This window comes from Nannobrachium achirus, assembly GCF_963921795.1.
Source record: "Nannobrachium achirus genome assembly, chromosome: 7".
In the NCBI taxonomy this organism is placed as follows: Eukaryota; Metazoa; Chordata; class Actinopteri; order Myctophiformes; family Myctophidae; genus Nannobrachium; species Nannobrachium achirus.
Genome location: NC_137816.1, coordinates 46705084 through 46726766, shown reverse-complemented (window position 1 = coordinate 46726766; position 21683 = coordinate 46705084). Strand labels below are relative to the sequence as shown.

At 43.8% G+C, this 21683-nt stretch overlaps 1 protein-coding gene across 1 annotated transcript in view; it reads left to right on the top strand.

Annotated features, from left to right (window-relative positions):
- smad3a (SMAD family member 3a) overlaps positions 1–21683 on the top strand; it is a 51131-nt gene that overhangs the window by 13503 nt on the left and 15945 nt on the right. The window contains exons 2-3 of the mRNA XM_080730794.1: positions 16459–16652; positions 17447–17581. Coding sequence (XP_080586920.1) covers positions 16459–16652; positions 17447–17581 — 329 coding nt within the window. The remainder of the gene's footprint in view (positions 1–16458; positions 16653–17446; positions 17582–21683) is intronic.

The following is a 21683-nucleotide window of genomic DNA, read 5'->3' as shown; positions in this document are numbered from 1 at the left end:
CCAGGGACCATCATGTACACTACTGGTAGCCCCTCAACAGCCAGACTCTCCCAGGGGAGAGTCTGGGAGTTGTCAATAGACAAAGCATTACGCGATGACGTAGTTACTTACCTTGACTGACAGGTCCAGTCAGTAGCCACCAGCGCATCATAGCATAGTCGGCAGAACAGCAAATACGTCTTTTCCAGACAGAAATTCCAAAGGTGCAAACTATTGTTAGTTTTTAAGTTATGAGAGGCCGTTGATTTCAGGTAAAACTTCGCTTAATGCAGCTTTTATTTGCGATTTGTGAACCCGCGTCGGACATGGGGTCCGCCATGTTTGTTTACAAAATGCGAGAGCTGTAGCAGCTGCTCGACCAATCAGGAGCGTTGTGAGGCGGGTCACTCCAAATGCAGCCATTTGATTGGAAATTAGAAACCCAAGTTCTAATAAAGAGGCTCGATGGGAGGGACACCAGACCGAGAAAGGAAGCACATTGGTGATGACGTAGCTCGGGATGGCCTGCGATGCTACACTACTGGTGCATTTTGAAGTCTGTTGGTTTGCCCCCGCCGTCTTATAGCCCAAGAATTGTTTTAATCTTCATCCAACCCTATTTTCATCAGTTTACTCATGAATCAATCCACAGCACACATTCTCATTACTGTGGGCCTGAATATGAGGTCCATACTTGACTGGAAAGTATTCTGTTCTTAAAAGGGATAAATATTCACAAACTTCGGCTGTCATAAAAGCCATATAAATTAGGTCTTGACACCCAAAAGGCATGTGAAAATCAGTTAACATTTAAATATTAGGCCTATGCCTTAGGCTTAGATATTATACGTATGTAATTCAATGAATCTGTTATGGTAAAGTCGTCGTGTAATGGAGAAAAAAATAAGTTAGCGGTATTGCTATCAATCCGATAGAAAAAACATGTAGAAAGTCACACTTCCAAAGTTGTTGGTGGCACTACTAGATAGATATCTGACCTGCTGGAGGAAAAACTCCTCACACTGGTACCCTGGTAGGAAACCTACAGTACACGAGTATGTTTGACTCAGAGGCATTCAGCAATGCAGCCGATAATGACCCCCAGTCTTCTTTACCCACCTTTTTCAATCCAGACTGTGTTATTGGTCGTCTGGCTTCTCTGGCTGTCTGGCTGCTGGTCTCTCTCTCATTTCTCCTCAGACCCCCTCTCTCTCACACACTCCAGTCCTATGATATCACCTAGTTTCCTCCTCCCACCCCCTTCCAGCCACCCTTTTTTGCAAGGAAGGAAAGAGAGATGTCTGATGGCTTTTCCAGAGAAGGGGAAGAGAGAGAGTGAGAAATGTGTGTGTGATATAGTTGTAGATATATATGCTATAAGCTGCCTTGCTGTCAAGGGAAGTGAAAATATAAACTTTAAACCAGTGGTTCCCAAACCTTTTAGCTCGAGACGTCGAGACCCAAAAGAGAGATTAGACGTTTGCCCGGGACCCAAACTAGTGAAAACGGCAGATCTACAAGCGGTAGATGAGATCGGCTATTTTCCTGACTTCTTAAACATTCCACAAATGTTTCTAATTGATGGAATTTCTTAGATTTTTATTTTATTTATTGCGACCGAAGGTCGCATATACTCTGAAGAACCGTGTCACTTGAGTGTCCTTCCTTCCTTCCGTATCCTCGTGACCGTCCTTCTGTATCCTCTGTGATGTCAGTGTGATGTCAGCGAGTTGTGACATCACTTCCTGTACAGGGCGGCTACACGAAATGTGGATAACACTATATATGGAGATAGTCCAGTCCATCATGTCATATGGGACTAACGTCATAGAAAGTAGCCATTGTTAGGCCGGAGTCATTGGCTGTCTAAACATGGAGATGTGGATAACACTATATATGGAGATAGTCTAGTCCAATATGTCATATGGGACTACTGTCATAGACAGTAGCCATTGTTAATCCGGAGTCAGTGGCTGACTGTCTGTACAGGAAGTGATGTCACATGACATACTTTTTATGCCCATATATGAGTCCTAACATGGAGATGTGGATAACACTATATATGGAGATAGTCTAGTTCAATATGTCTTATGGAACTACCGTCATAGACAGTAGCTATTGTTAGGTCAGAGTCAATGGCTGTCTGTCTGTCTGTCTGACTGTCTGTACAGGAAGTGATGTCACATGACATACTTTTTATGCCCATATATGAGTCCTTCTGTACCACATCTCCATGTTTAGGCAAACTCCACACAGAAAGGCCCTATCGCCAACCCAACCTAGGGTGATAGGGCCTTTCTGTGTGGAGTTTGCATGTTCTCCCCGTGTCTCCTAGGGTTGATACCCTCACAAAAACATGAACAAACTCCCCCCAGAATGACAACAACTAGAATCGTCAGAGAAACGCTGTGTTTGGCCAGATGGTCAAGAATTGGCGCGGCGAGGTCATTTGGACCTATACATGGAGAAATGGAGCAAACCTGTTTGGCCTAAATATGGAGATGTGGTACAGAATGACTCATATATGGGCATAAAAAGTATGTTATGTGACATCACTTCCTGTACAGACAGTCAGACAGACAGCCATTGACTCCGGCCTAACAATGGCTACTGTCTATGACGGTAGTCCCATATGACATGATGGACTGGACTATCTTCATATATAGTGTAATCCACATCTCCATGTTTAGGCCCTATCGCTCACACCCTAGGTGGGGTTGGCGATAGGGCCTTTCTGTGTGGAGTTTGCATGTTCTCCCCGTGTCTCCTAGGGTTGATACCCTCACAAAAACATGAACAAACTCCCCCCAGAATGATAACAACTAGAATCGTCAGAGAAACGCTGTGGTTGGCCAGATAGTCAAGAATTGGCGCGACCTCGCCCTTTAGGGCGAGGTCGCATGTCACCCTGAGGTCGCATTCCACCCTCAGGTGTCTTACTAGTTAATAACTGATTAACAAAGTCTTAAATCAGACTTTTTGTCTGCCCCGCTCTCCTTCCCCGACCGCGTCCACGGGTGTTTCGCATTAACGACGAGTAATGTATTTTGTGTTGTTTTATTGTCAATCTTGACAAAATCACAGCACACGAGGCGACGCTGCCAAGCAAGCTTTCGTGTCAAGCATGCATGCACACAGGCACGTAAACAAAACAAGTCAGCGTGCACTGCTATGACGCACGCATCAGACCAGTCCAGCAGTGTTTCTCAACCAGTAGTCTGCGGACCTGACTAGCGCCGCATGCATGCGAATCTGCGATGCATGCATGCACGCACAACACAGACATGCACTCGTCCCCGACACAGAGACCCACACACCGGTCCTCTCACAGTTGGAAAACATTAACGCTTATATAGTTTTTGAAGCGATTAAAACATTTTTGGGGGAAAAACTTTAGAAATTTTTTATAACAAAAATAATAATAAAAAATTATTCGTTTTTTCGACTCGTACTTTTTGAGTCGCCGTGAGCATGAGTCGATTTTCGAGTCGATTTTTGATTTTTTTTTTTTCACATCCCTAGCGTAGATCCTATTTTAATAGGAAACGACAGGTCCAGACCGGGCATCTCTGGACTGGAGCATCATGGACTAAATGTAAGGTGCTATGCTATATCAGGACTAACAAAACATTTGCTTCTGGGCATCTAATTTAATAGACTGTGTATGACACCACCTGTAGTAATATGTAGACGTCTTCGGTTCGTTGGTGAAATGAATTGACCTCACACACCAATGAAGGCATACTGTACAACATGAAAGGAAAATGCTGTTTCAGCATTAAAATGACATAATCAGCATGTTTACTGTGTTTTCAGAGGAAGCGTAGGCCAAACACTTCTGTGGCTTATATCTGTAACTCTGAAACTCATTTGAGTATTGAGTATTATTGAAGGAAAATGACAGAGAAACAAAGTTGTATGGTGATTGACATACAGTAAAAGCTCTAGGTTTACATCATACAGAAATAATAAACACTGAATACAATAAGAGGGTTTTTATTGCGACCTTCAGGTCACAAGTTACCTGCTGTCCCTCTCTCCGTCACGTCACGTCACGCCACGTCACGTCACGTCACACTTTTGCCCCTACTCTTATCTCCGCCACCGTTGCCCCTATCCATGCCAAACTTTGCACACACACTCCTTGGCTGGCAAATCACAACCTGATATCTCACCTGGCCCTCTTCTAGCGCCACCATCAGGCCGACTTTTGCAAAACACATTTTTGGGCACTGCTCCTACAGATTTTGCCCTAAAATCACGCAAAGCAGCACACACCATCTCTAAAGTCGTGTCATCAACATGGATCTGTCCCATTTCCCATATTCCCTCCTGATTGGCTACGATTGCCTCCTAAAGTTTGTGTATGCGACGTGCAGACGTGACGGTCGCTTATCTCCCGATTAGGGAGTCTTAGTGTCTCTGAAAATGACACAGAAAAATCAACATGTACTGTACGCCAGGGGTCTTCAACAGGGGGTCCGGGACCCCTAGGGGGTCCTCAGAGTTACCACAGGGAATCCTCCAAATCTTTGTGTGATAGAAGCATTTTTTCTCCTTTTCTATATTAACCAGTTGAACCCTAGCATCCATATTCTGAGAACTTTAGCCAAAAATACACACATTTAGATTAACCCAAAATACCCTGATGATTGTGCTGTCAAACGATGAAACTAAACTATGGTATCTATGGGTTGTGGGGGTCCCTGCTACATACCTGTGATGGATAAAAATTGCATCGACAGCTAAGGGTGTGCAGCAACTCTTTCAAGTACAGAACAGCAGTTTGGCGAGGGTCCATCCATACAGCAAGTTTGTGTCTCTCTCACATCAGTCCTCCAAAGTTTTGACGTGAATACAATTGCAACCCAATCCTTTACAACACTGTTCCACACATTGATCAGTTCAGTAGTAACGTTGAATAAAGTAGCATACCAAATTTGTAGCAATGTTTATTTGTTGCACACAAAGGGAAGAAGTTCCCAAATTGTTGGAGGAGCTTTTCGAATGGTGGCGCACAAAGCATAATGGTTGTTGGAGTAATGCAGGCTAATACAGGGGTCTTCAACGTTTTCAGACCAAGGACCCCTTAGTTGAGAGAGAGATGAAGCAGGGACCCCCGCAAACTTTTCATAGATTCCATATAGTTTCATCGTTTGACGGCATCATCAGTGTATTTTGGATTCATGTTAATGTTTGTTTTCAGATATGTAACCACTTGAACCGTCAATAATTAATAAACTTGACCTTTCACTCTGTACTTAGTCTGCTCTTTTCCCCCTCTACACGAAACCTCTTTGCCAAAAATAGCCGATCTACGAGGCGTTGTGAGCTTGTAGATCTGCTATTTGTGGCTAAAGTTCTCCGGTTCAAGTGGTTAATATAAAAAAGGAGGGGAAAAAAAGTTTCTATCACACAAAGATTTGGAGGACCCCCTGTAGTAACTCTGAGGACCCCCTAGGGGTCCCGGACTCCCTGTTGAAGACCCCTGGGCTAATAAATTCCAGAGGAACATGACTGAATGTTAATGACTGCATTATTGCTTTCCCGGTCACAGAGAAAGACAAATAGTGTTAACTTTGAGTAACTGCAGCTTCTTCCAGCGGTGAAATTCCCCTATGTATGACATTAATATAGAGGGTTTCCATGTAGTCTGGGTCTGGGGGCCACATGAAGCATGATCCTCTCACTGCTTTATGACGGCCCTGCCAAAAGGCCAATAGACGCCATTACCAGCTTTTGGTGTTTTTGAAATACGGCATCCTCCTGCCACCAAACTAAACTAAAGTTGTGCAGTGCAGCCCCAAATGGCAGCAGATAGACAGACTGGCCAGCGGCCACCAGAGTTTTATGAGAGGCACATTAGACCAATTCCAGCCCCCAGTCTCACTGGGTTTTGGAGGGGGGGGGGGCTGTCCGAATAGGGAGACAGACGGAGAGGGGAGTGCCTTTTAGGATTGGGGGTGGGGGTGGGGGTGGTGCAGCCACAGACACTCTGAGCTGCGCTGAACTATTGAGACAGTCTGTCATCCCCTTTGTCCCGCAGCTCTGTCCTCCATCCTTTATCTCTCGCCCTGCTTTGCCCCACCCGCCTCTCTACGTCTTATTTGTACATTTGTACACACAATGTTCTGCTTAAATGCACTAGAGCAGGGGTCTTCAACGTTTTCAGGCCAAGGACCCCTTAGCTGAGAGAGAGAGAGATGAAGCAGGGACCCCCACAACCTGTTCATAGATTCCATATCGTTTCATTGTTTGACAGCACAATCGTCAGTGTACTTTGGATTCATGTCAATTTGTGTTTTCAGATATTTAACTGTCAATACTTAAAAAAACTTGACTTTTCACACACAGTACTTAGTCTGCTCTTTTTCCCCTCTACGCCAATGTTCTTGGCTAAAGTTCTCAGAATAAGGACACTAGGGTTCAAGTGCTTAATATAAAAAAGAACAAAAAAAGTTTCTATGACACAAAGATTTGGAGGACCTCTAGTAGTCAGTCTGAGGATCCCCTAGGGGTCCCGGACCCCCTGTTGAAGACCCCTGCACTAGACGTTTGCATACAGTACTCTTGGAACCTGCATACCCTGTTTTAACCCTGCCTTTTAGGTGTAGACATCAGTGATTCCCAAACTTTTCAGCTCGAAGACCCAAAAGAGATATTAGACGTTTGCCCGGGACCCAAACTAGTGAAAACAGCAGCCAGATCTACAAGCTCACAACGTGTCGCACCGTGTTGTGAGCTTGTAGATCGGCTATTTTCACTACTACTTAAACATTTGTGTTCTAATTTATGACGATTATGATGATTTCTTAGGCTGATTTCTTCAAGAAACTACTGGAAAAAGAATCTTGAAAAACATGAAGAAAATGCTTTTTTGCAAATGTTTTTTGAAAATATTTTGAATAATAATAATTAATAAACTAAATGTAGGAAACAATAAACAAAGGGACCAATAAATCTGTCTGCGACCCACAAATGGGCCCACTGTTTCCCAAACAGTGGGCTGGATTCAGCACTAGACGTTCTGACGTTTGCATACAGTACTCTTGGAACTTGCATACCCTGTTTCAACCTTGCCTTAGGTATATATATATATATATATATATATATATATATATATATACACCGTACATGATATCTAGACAAGACACTTGTTGTGTAAAATTTTCAGTGGGCTGACATTCTAAAGAACACACACTCACACACTGTGTGTGTGTGTGTGTGTGTGTGTGTGTGTGTGTGTGTGTGTGTGTGTGTGTGTGTGTGTGTGTGTGTGTGTGTGTGTGTGTGTGTGTGTGTGTGTGTGTGTGTGTGTGTGTGTGTGTGTGTGTGTGTGTGTGTGTGTGTGTGCGCCTGTGCAATGTGTGCATGCCTCCAAGTATTTGTTTAGCCCCCTGAGATTGCTGAAGCCCAGTCTGGGCTTGTCAGAGTCTGTTTTATGAGTCAGCCTCTCACACACACACACACACACACACACACACATATTTGCAGATATTGGAGGCTGTCTCTGCGAGGCGTTGTGAGCATGTAGATCGACTATTTTCACAATTTCTGCCTCTAATATTTGACAATTTGACCAATGTTTAATTTGTCATTTTAGAGGAATTAAATTGTCACTTTAGAAATGTGCATAAACCCTCTATACACTTAAACCTTATGTTGGTTTGTTTACTGTTGAGTGAGAAAACAACGTTGCACATTAAATTAATCATCTCGGGACCCCCAAAATTATAATTTGCACAGGTTGAGAACCACTGTACTACTGAATCTCTCTCTCTCTCACACACACACACACACACACACACACACACACACACACACACACACACACACACACACACACAGAGAGAGTAGGGCTGGGTTCGGTAACCGCCGTATCGCGGTATACCGCGGCCTACCGCAGTGTCAGGGTCCTTACCGCGGTCAAAAAAGACAAAAAATAGTCTATTTTTATTGAGAACGAGCGAGTTTTAAAACGGGGGAGAAGCGAGGACCGCATGCGCTCCATGCCGCTCTGCTCTGGGCCGCGTACCACATGTTTGGAACTGGAAGCTTGGCCCGTCACATTGAGAGTCGGAGAGTGGAGACACAGTGGACACTGGAGCAGTGCAGTAGCCTTGTAGCCTCAGCAGCGTTAAACTTTCTCCATAATCCACACGACACAACTCATACAAGTATGTTGATACCAGTGGACACTGGAGCAGTGCAGTAGCCTTGTAGCCTCAGCAGCGTTAAACTTTCTCCATAATCCACACGACACAACTCATACAAGTATGTTGATACATACCTTGTGGCCGTTTCTGTTTTATTCATACGGGCGGAGCACAAGGACTAAAACCGAAAATGAAACCAGCGCTAGACGTGAGTACTTTTACAGTAGCGCGTGTGCCCGTCGTTGTTCGTCTACAACCTTTTCTGTCAAGTCTGGTAACTAAAACCTGTTTATTATGTTTATATCACCACTCAATCAATGCGATTTGAGACGTGAGTTTACATAATCACAGACCGTACACAATCACTATACCCGTCTCATCTGGTTTGTTCACAAAAAGCGTGCAGTGTCTGAAGCCCCAGTAGTCTACCAGTGGCGTCAGTTCAGCAAAAGCTAAGGTATGGCAACATGACTGCAAGACACCAGTCATGTTGCCATACCTTAGCAACAGGCACGATAAAAAGTACATTTTAATATTTCCCACTGTAGCCTAGGTATGGCAGGTGCCATAGCTTGCCATACCCAATTGACGCCTCTGTAGCCTACGTTACTATAGTAACCCGACACTGCAAAGATCTACAAGCTCAGAACGCGTTGCGAACGCGACGCATTGTGAGCTTGTAGATCTGCTACTTTCAAAAGCCAGACCCACTGTGCTGTACGGGGAACTCGAGCAGTCGGGCTTATAGGACTGTGGAGCGACGAATTTTGGGCAGATGATAGGAATATTTTGTCTTATCGCCGAACCTTAATTAATAGATACGGGGGTGCGGTAATTACCGCAATACCGGCGGTAAATGGGAGGACCGTAACCGCGATAACAAAATGTTGATACCGCCCCACCCCTAACAGAGAGACTTGCGTATGGATGTGCTGGGGTGGTTGGGGGTGTTGATTAAGGTCAGGGTCAGCTTCTGCTTTGGGCCATGGAACACAATGGACATTCACTTAATTTCCACCCAAGCAAAATCAATACCAATTTGTCCCATCCACTCTTGGACACCAATTCCACTCTGGCCGTTTTATGACGACGGAACTTGAAGGGCCTCAACTCCTCTCCCACACTGGGAAGAAATTCAGGCTAGGCCTTTCTTTAAGGCCTCTGGCAGACATTGGAAGCATGAGCCTCTAGCATGCCCTTGGGGGAGTCGGGGAGAAAGCATCGTCCAATTCATTCCGTATGGAAGTCCCATGTTTTAAAGGCTCTAGCTTTAAAGGTGTCTCCACACCAGACAGCCTACAGGAGACTCCTTTTGACTGTACAGACTGCAAAGAACTGCAAAAAACGAAGCAATTTAATTTTTCCAGCCGACGCCGACTGTAGTTACTGTATGGCAGTGTTGCCAGGTCTGCTCGTTATAAGCGACTTTGATCCTGTTTTCCTATAATGTTGCGGGTTGCTTTTGTTTGGGCTTGTTTCTGAAGTGTAGTTGCTTATTTGGCCTTGCTTTAAACATTAGAAATTAGCTAATGTAATAGAGCTCAATAGGTGAAACTGGTCTATTTTCATAGATCTGGCCGCTTGTTTCACTCACAGAATCTGGCAACCGGAGATCTCCGTGCTGTGTTTTTTCCTGCTCTGCTCTCACCAAAACAACACTCAGCACTATTACTAGCATTGCTTTGGAGTTGATTAGTATAGGAAATTGAGAGTTGAGATTGTGAATTTGGTATTTAGTTAAAATGTGCGATGGGAAAATGTCTCTGGCTTATTTAGGCTTGCTTCTGGAAGTTCTGCGCTGTAGCAGACTAGACTCTGGTCCATTCTAGTGGAGGATTTACCACCGACCGCAAGCACCAACTGAACATCCTCAGTTTTCCATCGACGGGTTCCACCAGCCCTATCGACGGCAAGTGCCTCTTGCAGACAAGCTCCCGATGGCTTCCTGTCGGCAACGACGCCTTCCGACGGCGATTTGTGGGAGATTCTGTGTGGTTAAGACCTGCCTTAAGGCACAGCTAGCCTAGAGGACAGGCTTGCTTCTTCAAAACATGTGACTTCCATATAGAGGGTTTAAGTGGTACCGGATATGCAGCTCGGAAAATAAAAGGTGAATTGATCCCAGTGCATGATGGAGGACGATATCACGATAAATTAAATCTCCACGATACGTGAGTGTTTTTTATCACGATAAACGATAATATCTCTTATCGTCCCATCCCTAATGTGAAACACTTGGCTTGGATTCTTGGAGGTCATGGTCTGGATCTCTGGAACAGGCCTGAACAACCGATTTGGCCTCTCTCTCTCTCTGCCCTCCCAGCTTGTCAGTCAACAACAACAACAACACACACACACACACACACACACACACACACACACACACACACACACACACACACACACACACACACACAGCTCTACAGGGTATTTGGGGTCAGCGTTACCCCCCCCACCACCACCACCACCACCACTGCTGCTTCCCCATGCTGCACATAGCTGAAGCACTCTAAATACTCCTGAAGCATATTTGAAGAATCTGATTTTGTCAGCTGGGCTAGGGCTACCGGCTCCCCTAAACAACAATATTAACTAGAAGCAGTGCTCTTCCAAGCACAGGTCGGTGCTATAATAGGCCAATGTAAAAAGCGTGGCATGTGTTCTTCGCCAATCTTTCATGGCAGTCGGACGCTGCATGCATGATTTGAGGCATTGTGTTCCAAGAATGTGTTTTGCTAAAGTCTACCTGCTGGTGGCGCTATAACAGGCCAATGTGAAAAGGGTAGCATTTGTTCCTTGACGTAGTGGGAATATGTGTGGCAAATTTCACAGTAATCGCAAGCTGCGTTGATGATTTGAGGCATTTTGTTCAAAAAACTTAGCCTAGTTCCAGACCCTGAATCGCTAGCCACACCCCTTTCAATTTTTTGTTTTGGCGATTCAGGTCTAGCATCGCTCTCATTGAAGAGGCCTGCCTCGATTGAAAATCTGTACGGCGAATCAGCGTCGTGAATCAGCGTCTTATGATCAGCGTGGGTGGGGGTTTCCCAGAACTCATGTGTGTTTCCAAGTACACCAGCGCCGCCGCCGTACCGTAAAATGCGGTAAATTGCGGTAAAATGCGATCGTATCGATCTCGCTATGAAACACCAGTAGCAGGCATGTTATGTTGTGTTTGATTACTAGTTCGTAGTGCTCCTATTCTGACTGTTTCTTTGGTTAGCAAGTAGCACTAGCAAGCAACAGGCTAGCCACTAGCCAGCCACACTGAACCCATCGCTGAAGACTGCCTTTTATTTGGCAAGGCCCATCCCTGCAATCGCCCTGGGGGGAAGCGACCTCAGACTGAATAATGGAGTGAAACGAAATGTCAATTCAGGCTGAGTGTCAGGCTACAAAAACCGAGCAATCCTGCAAACTTTGGAAGCCAATTGTAGCCAATCAGGATGGAATATGGAAACAATAGTCTAGTGTCTACCAATTTGTAGGATTTGTGGACAAAATCTCTAAGAGTAGTGTTCAGAAATGTGTTTTGTAATTATCGGCCTCTTGGTGGCGCTAGAACAGGGCCATTTAAAAAAATGTGGGGCAGAGACCTATGATAGCAGAGACCTATGTTTTGCAACCTGTCCGTCTGTCCGTGTGTTAAAGGAGGAAATAATATATTTTTTTTTATTTGTCGCATTCCTAAAGGCCCTCTTACATCTAACAACTTGGTAAAGATTTCTCAGTCGTAATAAAATCGAGGCTATTTGCGGCGCGCTCCCGTGACTCAGTCGGTACTCAATCGTTAAATGTGAGGTAGTGGTCCGACTCGATTTTTACCCCGACTTGAGAGCCAGATTCTGTTACGAGAATATCAAACTGGTTTAATATTTTCACAAATCGGGGCTGAGTCTGAATGAATACAATGACGTAGCCTAGCCTACAACCAAAACAGAACAAGCCAAAAGCCAAGCCATTTATTCCTCAAAAGACGCTGCCTGAGCATATTCCATCCTGATTGGTTAAGATGGGCTTCCAAAGTTTGCGGGATTGGTCTGTTTTCAACAAAATGCCTCAAATCATGAACGCAGCGTGCGATTTCTGCGAAACTCTGGACGCACATTCACACTAGGCTGATGAACAAATGCCACCCTTTTTATATTGGCCTGTTATAGCGCCACTAGCAACACATTTATGGAACAAAATGCCTCAAATCATGAAGGCAGAGTCAGATAGCTGTGAAAGGCCTACAGTAAGAAGACACCCTTTTCACATTGGCCTAATTGGCCACCAGGAGACCACAATAACCTACGGTACCTGACCTGGCGGTGACCTGTGCTCCGAGGAGCACTTCTTCTAGTTGTTTTGTGCGTTGCTGTTGTGATGCGTTGCTTCTTGAACACTTGGAAGGAAAAGGAAAACTAGTTTTTACGTCAGACACTTTGGCATGTGAATATTTTATAAATGTATGTTAATTTGCTGGCTCTGCTAGGAATGCTGCTTTTCATTACAGCAATAAAAACCATTATGCATCAATCTCTAATGGAGTATTGATTCATTATTGAAATCTGTTGAAGCCCTTCTCAAGGGCTCGAGGATGCACAAGGTGCTGTAAGTATAAATCAGCTTGGTGCAAATGCAAAAATGCAATCATAGGCTGCAAAATGTTTCTTTTCATAGCCTGAGTGAGTTATCGGTTATATGCTTGCACGCACGTTCTTTCATTAATTTCCAACTAAATGGCCTCCTCCCACTCACTTTTATAATACAAAGACAGTGAATGCTGCTGCTGTGAAACATTTAAATGCCATGCTTTCCCTGCTGCACACACAGTGGCTGACCCAGATGGCATGGCACCAGTGAGCCCTCACCAGTTGGCCAGCAGAAGTCCTTGCTTTCATCTGAGCGCTAGCTGACATTTGTCCTTCCAAAGGGGCTTTAGCCTAAGCCTGTGACCCTTACTCTGTGCTCACGTGTGCACACACCGTCTGTGGTCGCTGGCCCTCGTGCATGAAAGAGGGATTTTATTTTTATGGTTTAGTGATTTCAGCCTGTAGTGTAAAGCAACCGGTCTAGTAGTAGTTTATTTTGGTCTTTTGTGATAGATTAAAAACAATACAGTTCTTTGTTTCCCTTTCATAGGGGGGAAAAACACACACACACACACACACACACACACACACACACACACACACACACACACACACACACACACACACACACACACACACACACACACACACACATATATACATATATATATATATATATATATATACACCAGATATTACATTTTATGTTACACTAACGTTCCATATCTATTTATTATGTTTGACCTATACATATTTTTTATTTATTTATTAATGTACTGTTTTTTAAGTCTTTATATAAGTTATTCCATAATTTTACCCCTATAACTGATACACATCAATCTCTAATATTTATTCTTGCATCGGTTTGTTTGGAGACGGCAGTTCCTCTCAGATTGTACTGGCTCTCTCTAGGCTGGAACACAGCTTGGAAGCAGGTGGTTGTGTGCCTTGAAAATTATAATTGCAGTATTTAAGTCTACTATATCTTGTAGTTTTAAAGTATTAATCTCCACACAAAAAAAAGTCTCCATCTCCACATCAACTTACTATTCCACATCAACTTACTATTCATTACTATATCCTGTATTCTAAGTCATTACTACAACTGTACACCAGTCACCAGTCTTCATATGAATTTATTGCTTTATTTGATGTGTTCCGAAATGAAATGTGGACTAAAGCCCAGATGGATATGTAATACTGGTCCTACATGCTGGCCAGAATGGCTTTCATCTGTATGTTGTTCTTAACCCACCATGATACTGTACAGTACGTGTTCTTAGGGTTGTTTCCGGCATGCAACTTCTTCTTTTTGAAACTTCCTGTTTTGAAAGTGGTAATCCCATCAACACCCCTATTTTTAGACCACCCACCCCTCCAATAACAGACAGTGACCCCTGCCTGTTAACAGTAACAAAATTACACACACACACACACACACACACACACACACACACACACACACACACACACACACACACTCAGTATCTCATGTCTTGAAAGGCTGTCAAACGTGTGGATACTGATAATGAATGAGTACGTAGTACTTGAAAATATCAAGATATGATACACTAAAGGTTCGTACACACAGAGGGCGAATTGGCGAATAGCGAATTAGCGTATTATTCGCCTTTTGTTTAAAACCTTATAAAGTCAATGGAAGCATCCACACCAAACGCGAATTTCAAAAAAGCGAAAAGGCGTCTGTTTTTTATTCGCCCTTGTGTCGAATTAAGCGAACGTTCAAAGGCGAATTCCTCTCTCTCTCTGTATCAAAGTAACCTCACTCTACCCTATTTCAAGAGAGAGAGAGAGAATGGTGGAGGGACCTTCACGTTACATTGAGGCCGAGGGGAACAGTGTCTTTCTCCTTTTCCGTGTCTCGTCTGCGTGGCTGCTTGGGAAAAGTAGCCTACTCGAATGTCTTACTGGTAAAAACATGGTTTATGTGTTTGTTATTGTAGGCTACTTTATATCTGCAAAAAGACTAATGTTTAAAAATAAATCGCTGGGTATTAAATAGCCTACAATAGGATCCGAAATGAGTCGATTAGAAGGAAAGTACTGGAAATTCGACTCAAGTACAAATACCTACAAGTACAGGCTACTCAAGTAAATGTAGGCTACTTTTAGTTACTTTACACTGACTCTTTTTTTACAGACCGAGATCCTTTTATTTCCGAGAGACCCGACCATTTAATCATTATTAAAACCCTCTTTCACTGCAGCCGTGCAGCGTGCGCTGTTAACTGATTGACAGGCAGAAGAAGGCTACCAAGGAATCTATAATATTAAGATCGAAACAAAAGCCAGAGATTAAAAGGAATAGACCCTACTTTTAGGCTATTTTCTAACTACAGAGAAGTAAGTAAGTCATGGTTTAACTTGTACGCGGTCGCGGCTGCTATCTCATCATCCTGGCAGCAGGCTACGCATCACGCATATACGCACGCACCAATATCTTTTCCCCCTGCTGTTAAACTGATCCTAGACCAGCATTATCATCACACTGTTACACAGCCATTCATCTCGCTGCCTCACGGCTAACAGACCATGATCCTAGGTCAGGCCAGCCTAAACACAGCACACACGTTAAACAGCGCGCGCACACACACACACACACACACACACACACACACACACACACACACACACACACACACACACACACATTGATTGATTGCTTTACAGTTTGCATAAAAAGCAGAAAGTACACACACAGTACGGGTCCTCTTGGGTCCTCTCGGGTAATACACATAATGATTGACATGATAAAACACTGACCGACCCTGTCTAGTGTCTACTCTGCCCCCGGCCGGAGCTGAGGGGAGGGGGAACGGAGAACGCGTGTTGTCACTTGTCTCTTCTGTTCTTTTTCTTATTTAATAGGCTAACAACCACGGCCAGGTCTCATCATCACTTGAGGATATAGTTTCCATTGTTTTATTTGTTTCCCTGTCTCCGTTCTCCTCTCTCCTCTCCTCTCTCTCCTTTCTTCTCCTTTTTCCTGTGGCTATGCAGGCAGATATCGCCCCCTCGTTTTTAGACGAATTAAGCGAATATTATACGCATATTCGCGTCGCTTTTTGGTGTGTATGGAAAAGGGCGAATGGCGAATTCTTCGCCTTTTTGGTTCGCTTATTCACGTCGCTTTCGCTAATTCGCCGGTGTGGACAGAGCTTTATCGTCGCTTATTATGTGTTAATGAACCACTTTCTTGATTCCTCAGGAATTGCCCTTAACACATTCTCTGCCACAAATCAAAATCTTATTTATGTAGCAGACTGCCAGACTTTTCTTACCCTTTAACGTGGGCGCATGCATGTCCATCGTGCACAATTATTGTGCACGCCGTTCACAGCTTCCAAACAAAACACAAAAAAAAGCTTGCAAAACGGTGCCTCCTCTGTTCTTTGACTTACCTGCGGCTGTGTTTACACAGTAGATCTGCTATTTTTGGCCAAGAGTTTTGTTGTAGAGGGAAAAGAAGAGAAGTAGAAGTAATGATTGGTAATGTCTGAAAATACACATTAATCCAACATACACTGATGACAGTGCTGTCAAACAAGTCTACGCTGTGACGCTGTCTAAGAAATCTATTAACATTTGCACAATTGTATAAAATATATAGGCTCTAGTGGGGGTCCCTGCTTCATCTCTCTCTCAGCAGAGGGGTCCTTTGCCTGAAAACGTTGAAGACCCCTGGTCTTTAAACTCAACTCAGTGAATGTCCCCTGTTCCCCCAGGTCTCTGGATGGCCGCCTGCAGGTGTCCCACAGAAAAGGCCTGCCGCATGTCATCTACTGCCGCCTGTGGCGCTGGCCCGACCTGCAGTCGCACCACGAGCTGCGGGCCGTGGAGCTGTGCGAATACGCCTTCCACACCAAGAAGGACGAGGTGTGCGTCAACCCCTACCACTACCAGAGGGTGGAGACCCCAGGTATACAGCCATCTTCCTATACCTTTCCATGCACATTTTGTAAAGCAATTTTTTTAACCACATGAACCCTTGCATCCCTATCCTGGACACGTCATAAAGATTCTGCGTAAAATAACAGATCTACTAGCTCACAACTTGCTGCGTTGTGAACTCGTAGATGGGATATTTTCTGCAAAGAGATTTGCTGTGGAAAGAAACGGGTATAGACCTCTGGGGGACGTCAGTCAACTAAGTGTAGTTTAAATCGGTGCTTCCCAACCTTTTTAGTCTGTGACCCAAAAGAGAAATTAAACATGTGCCCGGGACCCAATATAGTGAAAACAGCAGATCTTCTTGTTTTCTAATTTATGGAATTTCTTGGATTTTTCTTTTATTTCTTCATGTAATTACTGAAAAAATTATAGAATTTATGAAAGATTTTGCTTTTTGGGGGAATGTTTTTTTTTTTTTTATATATAATAATGATTAAAAACAACATGTAATAAAGGGACCCATAAAAATGTGTCTGTGACTCCGCGAGTGTTTGGGAACCAGTGGTTAAAAGGCGAGATCCAGAGTTAAGTCTGTTTAGAGAGAGTAGTCCAGGCCCGTTTTATGGTTACAAATTCCTGTGATATTCTGATTAGAGGAACACTAGTGCGAGGCTCTGATGTGCTTGTTGTGTATGTACATGCGTTTGCAGTCTTGCCACCGGTGCTGGTTCTGATGTGCTTGTTGTGTATGTACATGCGTTTGCAGTCTTGCCACCGGTGCTGGTTCTGATGTGCTTGTTGTGTATGTACATGCGTTTGCAGTCTTGCCTCCAGTGCTGGTGCCCAGACACACAGAGATCCCCAGCGAGTTCCCACCTCTGGATGACTACAGCCATTCAATCCCTGAGAACACCAACTTCCCAGCTGGCATCGAGCCCCAGAGCAACTACATCCCAGGTAACCAGCACCAACCAGGGATGGGACGATAAGCGATATTATCGTTTATCGTGATAAAAAACACTCACGATAATCGTATCGTGGAGATTACATTTATCGTGATATCGTCCTCCGTCATGCACTGGGATCAATTCACCTTTGATTTGCAGAGCTGCTGCATATCCGGTACCACTTAAACCCTCTATAATTGGTAAAAGGTACTTATAATACACATACTTGATACGGTCTTTTTTCACTCTCTATCAAATGTCTTTGTCAAATAATAGCCGATCTACAAGCTCACAATGCGTTAAGTTGCGACACGTTGTGAGCTTGTAGATCGGATATTTTTTGGCAAATGTTCCACCCGAGGATTTTGATTATCGCGATAATATCGTAAATCGTGATTTCTTTTGTCACAATAATCTTGATATGAAATTTTCATATCGTCCCATTCCTAGCACCAACTGCAAAAATCACAGAGTGTCGTATTTAACACTCAGGATATTCCTACAGTGCACTTTCCTTTCAGACAGCTAACTCAGACCTCAAGGCTCTCAGAGTCAGAGCTGTCAGTCTGAGAAGAGGTTCAACATAAAACATTTGCTGTGACAAGGTGAACGCTCAAGCACTCAGACACCCGGGACGTTGAGTGATCTAATCCTCTGGGCTACAGTACATCCTGAGTCACACAGCTCACTGAGAGTGCTTGCCTCTCCTCTCCCTCTCCTATATGATCTCCTCTTCTATGATCTACCCCAGTGGTTCTCAAACCTTTCAGGCCGCGACCCCCAAAATAATCATATTTTAACTGGGGACCCCACCCTGACGAGCACTAGGAGTTGAGGCATTACATTTTGTATAACAAGGTTCTATTGTGAAAATAGACGATCTACATGCTCACAAAGCCTCGTGTTGTGAGGCGTTGTGAGAATGTAGATCGGCTAAATTTGACAATTCGGCCAATGTTTAATTTGTCATTTTAGAGGTATTAAAAGGTCCTTAAATTGTCACTTTAGAAATGTGCATACACTTAAACGTTATGTTGGTTTGTTTACTTTTCAGAGAGAAAACAATTTTGCACATTAACTCATTGAGTGCCAATCCCGAACTAGTTCGGCTTTATTAGCGTATCGTAGTGTGCCGATCCCGAACAAGTTCGGCTTTTAAAAAAAAAAAAAAAAAAAAAAAAAAAAAATTTTTTTTTTTTTTTTGAAAAAAATTTTTTTGAATTTTTTTTTTTTTTTTTGGGACCCCATCAAATCTGGTGAACATGATTTCAATCGCGATTTTGCATGTTCCACCCCCATACAACCCCATCTAACATACAGGGCAGCCATTTTTGTTTACATTACATGTAAAACATAATGGCGATTATCTCAAGAATGCCTGAACGGATTTCCAATCGGATTTTTTTGTTTGAAAGCTGTGAACAAACTGCACAAATCCACTCCAATGCAATCCAGGATTGCATTGGATTTTTTAGAGCTCATTCTTCTCTGTTTTTTTCCCATGCATGAGGTGTGCAAGGTTTAATCATGGCTAAGTTGACGAAAATAAGGCTTCTAAAATGCTTGGTAGCCAATAGCTAACTTCAAGCTAACTTCATCCTCTTCCTGTACATGCACAAAGGAAAGTGTCCTTTCCTTTGTAAAAAAAGTCATGGCTCCAGGGCTTGGGCATGCATTACCAGCATATCTCTATTATTCTCTGGTCACTGGGCGCCCTCTAGTGGTGATAGGCTGGCACTCAATGAGTTAAGTTAATCATCTGGGGACCCCCCAACATAATTTGGGGACCCCCCCCCCCACAGGTTGAGAACCACTGCTCTAGTGGATCACTATGAACCTTTACTATATTCAGTGTTTCACAAATGACCTTGAAAATATGCCTCACCTAATTTGTGATAATAGGTTCTTGGAAACAAACACCCCTTGGTAGGATCTATATTGCACCTATATACGGAGCATTGGATTGATTACAGTACATATCTTATAGCGGCGCAGTTAAGGAGAACGATACTTCAGTTCTGGAAAGAAGCACCAAAATTTTACAGAGTGTACCTCTTGGGTCATTCTTTAGAAAAATCACATTAGACACTTAATTTTCAAAATGGCTGCCAGTTTTAAAGATGGCCGCCTTTTCGGATATGTTTTACAGGACGCCAGCCAGTTAATATCGAATTTTCATAATATTAAAGTTGTTTTGTAGGTTTTAAAACATCCTGAGTTCATTTATTACACTTTTAAAGCAGCCAGAATAACCTTTCTGACTTTTGGTTGGGGTCTTTCCTCACCTGGGACCCCCCAGACAGACCCCTGAGCCTATTTCAGTAATCGCTCTGCTCCTGCTCCAGAACAATGTTAAATTAGATCTGAAATATGCTCTGAAATAAAAAATGACTAGTAGCAAATAACAGAGGTCTTCCACGGGGGGTCCGGGACCCCTGGGGGGATCCTCAGAGCTACTACAGGGGGCCTGCCAAATCTCATTTTTTTTTTGAAACTTCGAATGTTTTTATGTATCCTAGTTTTATGTATTGTACTTTGATGGTTTATTAGTATTCTCAGTATTATTTATAATGTTTTTTTGTGTTAAACAGTTATGGTTGACAGCTGTTACTGCAGCGATTGCAATAATGAAGGTATTGCAACTTTTCACTTTGGGCGCAGAACAACATTTCCATTTATTGCACTGCACTCACACTGACCCCCCACACACACACACACACACACACACACACACACACACACACACACACACACACCTCTTTGTTATTGTCACCCCAAAACCCTCACCTTATTAGAGCCCATGGTCAATTACGCCCAAAGAGATTCACTACAATACAGTAATTTCAGACATGCAGGATATATTCGTCTTCATCATCATCATCTTCAATGTCCAACCTAATAGTGTTGACACAGTCTCCACCATAGCATAGAGTGAAAGGCAGGTTATTTAAGCAGCTGCACCGTCCCTTAAGAGTTAAGATCTGTTTATTTGACAGGGACCGTGCTCATTAATGGACATGTCAGTTTTCACTTCAATGTAAATGAGCCAGAGTTAGCCCGCCGTGGGCTAATTTTCATCTGTAGTCCCTGGACCCCCATTGGTGGTGATCAACCCCCCCAATCCAACCCTTGATGCTGAGTGCCAAGCAGGGAGGCATTGGGTCCCATTTTTATAGTCTTTGGTATGACCCGGCCGGGGAATTGAACCCCCGACCTCCCAGTCTCAGGGCGGACACTCTAACCACAAGGCCACTGAGCTGGTCAGACAGACAGACAGACAGACAGACAGACAGACAGACAGACAGACAGACAGACAGACAGACAGACAGACAGACAGACAGACAGACAGACAGACAGACAGACAGACAGGATCCCCATTGGTGGTGGTGGTGATCAACCCCCCCAATCCAACCCTTGATGCTGAGTGCCAAGCAGGGAGGCATTGGGTCCCATTTTTATAGTCTTTGGTATGACCCGGCCGGGGAATTGAACCCCCGACCTCCCAGTCTCAGGGCGGACACTCTAACCACAAGGCCACTGAGCTGGTTACAACCTGCTTTGCAGACACATTTGATGAGCTCAAGTACTGCCTTTGGAGCAGGGAGAGCAAGAAACCTGACTGGAATATACCCTCCACTCTCTGAATTCCATCTATTTTCTTCGATTGGTGGAAGCACAGGGTATGGTATGGTCAGGTATGATTTATCCTGCATTGTGACAGAGTTGGCGCGGAGGTAATGTGGTAGCAGTGCAGCACGAGTTGGATGTAGCATCTCACCTTCCAAGTTCTTTGACAGAAATAGTTCCCATCTGAGTAATCCCAGGGTTGTTGGACCTTTTGAACTGTAAACATGGCATGCAAAATGTTCCGACTGCAATGTTGATGGAAGCTCACCATTTATAAGCTCAGGAGGAATGGCCAATGACCTTGCCAAGGTCCTTGAAGCGGTTAATGGCTTGGTCATCATCATCATCATCAAGTAGGCATTGACCCATGTCTTTTTGGTGATTCCAACAAATGTTCATCCCCAGTCAGCACCTGAAAAACTATGTACGCAAAGGAACCCTTGACATTTGTAACATCCAATAACTTGAACTCACTTGAATATATA